The sequence below is a fragment of the Epinephelus moara genome, chromosome 13 (genome assembly GCF_006386435.1).
Source record: "Epinephelus moara isolate mb chromosome 13, YSFRI_EMoa_1.0, whole genome shotgun sequence".
In the NCBI taxonomy this organism is placed as follows: Eukaryota; Metazoa; Chordata; class Actinopteri; order Perciformes; family Serranidae; genus Epinephelus; species Epinephelus moara.
Window position 1 is genome coordinate 4,609,348 of NC_065518.1, and position 1,531 is coordinate 4,610,878.

At 52.3% G+C, this 1,531-nt stretch overlaps 1 protein-coding gene across 1 annotated transcript; it reads left to right on the forward strand.

Moving 5' to 3' along the window:
• Positions 1–1,531, forward strand: nog3 (noggin 3). Its single transcript, XM_050059500.1, has one exon. It carries the CDS (start codon positions 365–367, stop codon positions 1,034–1,036), a length of 672 nt encoding a protein of 223 aa, XP_049915457.1. The 5' UTR covers positions 1–364; the 3' UTR covers positions 1,037–1,531.

The window sequence follows — 1,531 nt, forward strand, 5'->3', positions numbered from 1 at the left end:
GGGCTGCAGGAGGAGCAGAAGAGGAGCAGAGGAGCAGAGGAGCAGCAGCCGGTGCGCCAACATGCGGACTGAGAGCAGCGACCTGCGGGCCGCTGAGCCGTCTCACCGGGACCTGCTGACCGGGGCAGCTCGGGGCTGAGTCCTCTCCGGATCATGGACTGTGACGCGTCTCTCTGATCCACCAGCTCAAGTCTGAAAGTTACTGACAAGTTTTGGAGCGCTCGCGCGGTTCCTCCCCCGGTGTGAGCGCTGCGTCTGCTGCGCGCGCTCAGCTCTGACTTGGATATCTCCCGCGGGGCGCGCGTGTGTTTCTCGTGGAGGATTACCTGTGAACACTGTGACTGGGTCACCTGGAGCCGCTCACATGGATCACTCGTGTTACCTGTGGGCTGTGTTTGTGCTCGTGCTCTCTCTGGGCTTCAGGATAGAGGAGGGCATGTGCCAACACTACTATCTCCTCCGGCCCATCCCCAGTGACACTCTGCCCATACTGGACATACAGGAGGACCCGGATCCGGTGCTGGACCCTCGGGAGAAGGACCTGAACGAGACGGAGCTCAGGAGCGCGCTGGGCAGCCACTTCGACCCGCACTCCATGTCCCTCTCCCCGCCGGAGGACAAGTATTCGGGGAGCGAGGACGCGAGCGAGGCGAACCTGCGGCAGAAGCTCTCCGGAGCGATGCCCAAAGACATCCGGGCCATGGAGTTCGAGGTCCAGCACGGCAAGAAGCAGAAGCCGAGTAAAAAACTGCGGAGAAGGCTGCAACTGTGGCTGTGGTCTTACACCGTGTGCCCGGTTGTTTACGCATGGAACGACCTGGGCATCAGATTCTGGCCGCGCTACCTGAAGGTGGGGAGCTGCTACAATAAGCGGTCTTGTTCGATCCCTGAAGGGATGTTCTGCAAAGCTGCCAAATCGACTCATTTTACGATCCTGCGATGGCGCTGCCTGCAGAAAAAGGGGGCTCTGAAATGCGCCTGGATACCCGTTCAGTACCCGGTCATATCAGAGTGCAAGTGCTCGTGCCTCAACTGAAAACGACTCTGTGCTGCTGCTACAAACTTTTATCATGATTTGAATGCACCAGCAGCAAAACACACCGTCAGACATTTAAAGAGTCAGGAACATTAAAACTATCTCTCTGTCTTGTTCCAACATCTTGACCTGAAAAATATTCATGTAAGAAAAGTTGGACTCAAAGCAAAGTGTCTGAATCAGCTGAGGAGCACTGCGCAGGGTCAGAATGTAAATTTGATGTACATGTTTTTATTTTATTTTAATGTGACGACAGAACTTTGTATAAAAAGGAAGGTCAGTATTATTAATGTAATCAAATCTACTGTATTTGTTCAATGTATCTGGATTGTACCTGTTTATATTTATACTGGAGATATTTCCTGAGGTTCAAATGAATTTATGGAGACATGTAAAGAGTTCTGCTCCAAACATCAGAGATCCTGTTTGAATCAGAGCTCTTCATGACAAACTCCTCATCTTCAGAAGCTGTAAAATAAAAAGGGACAGTTGGTT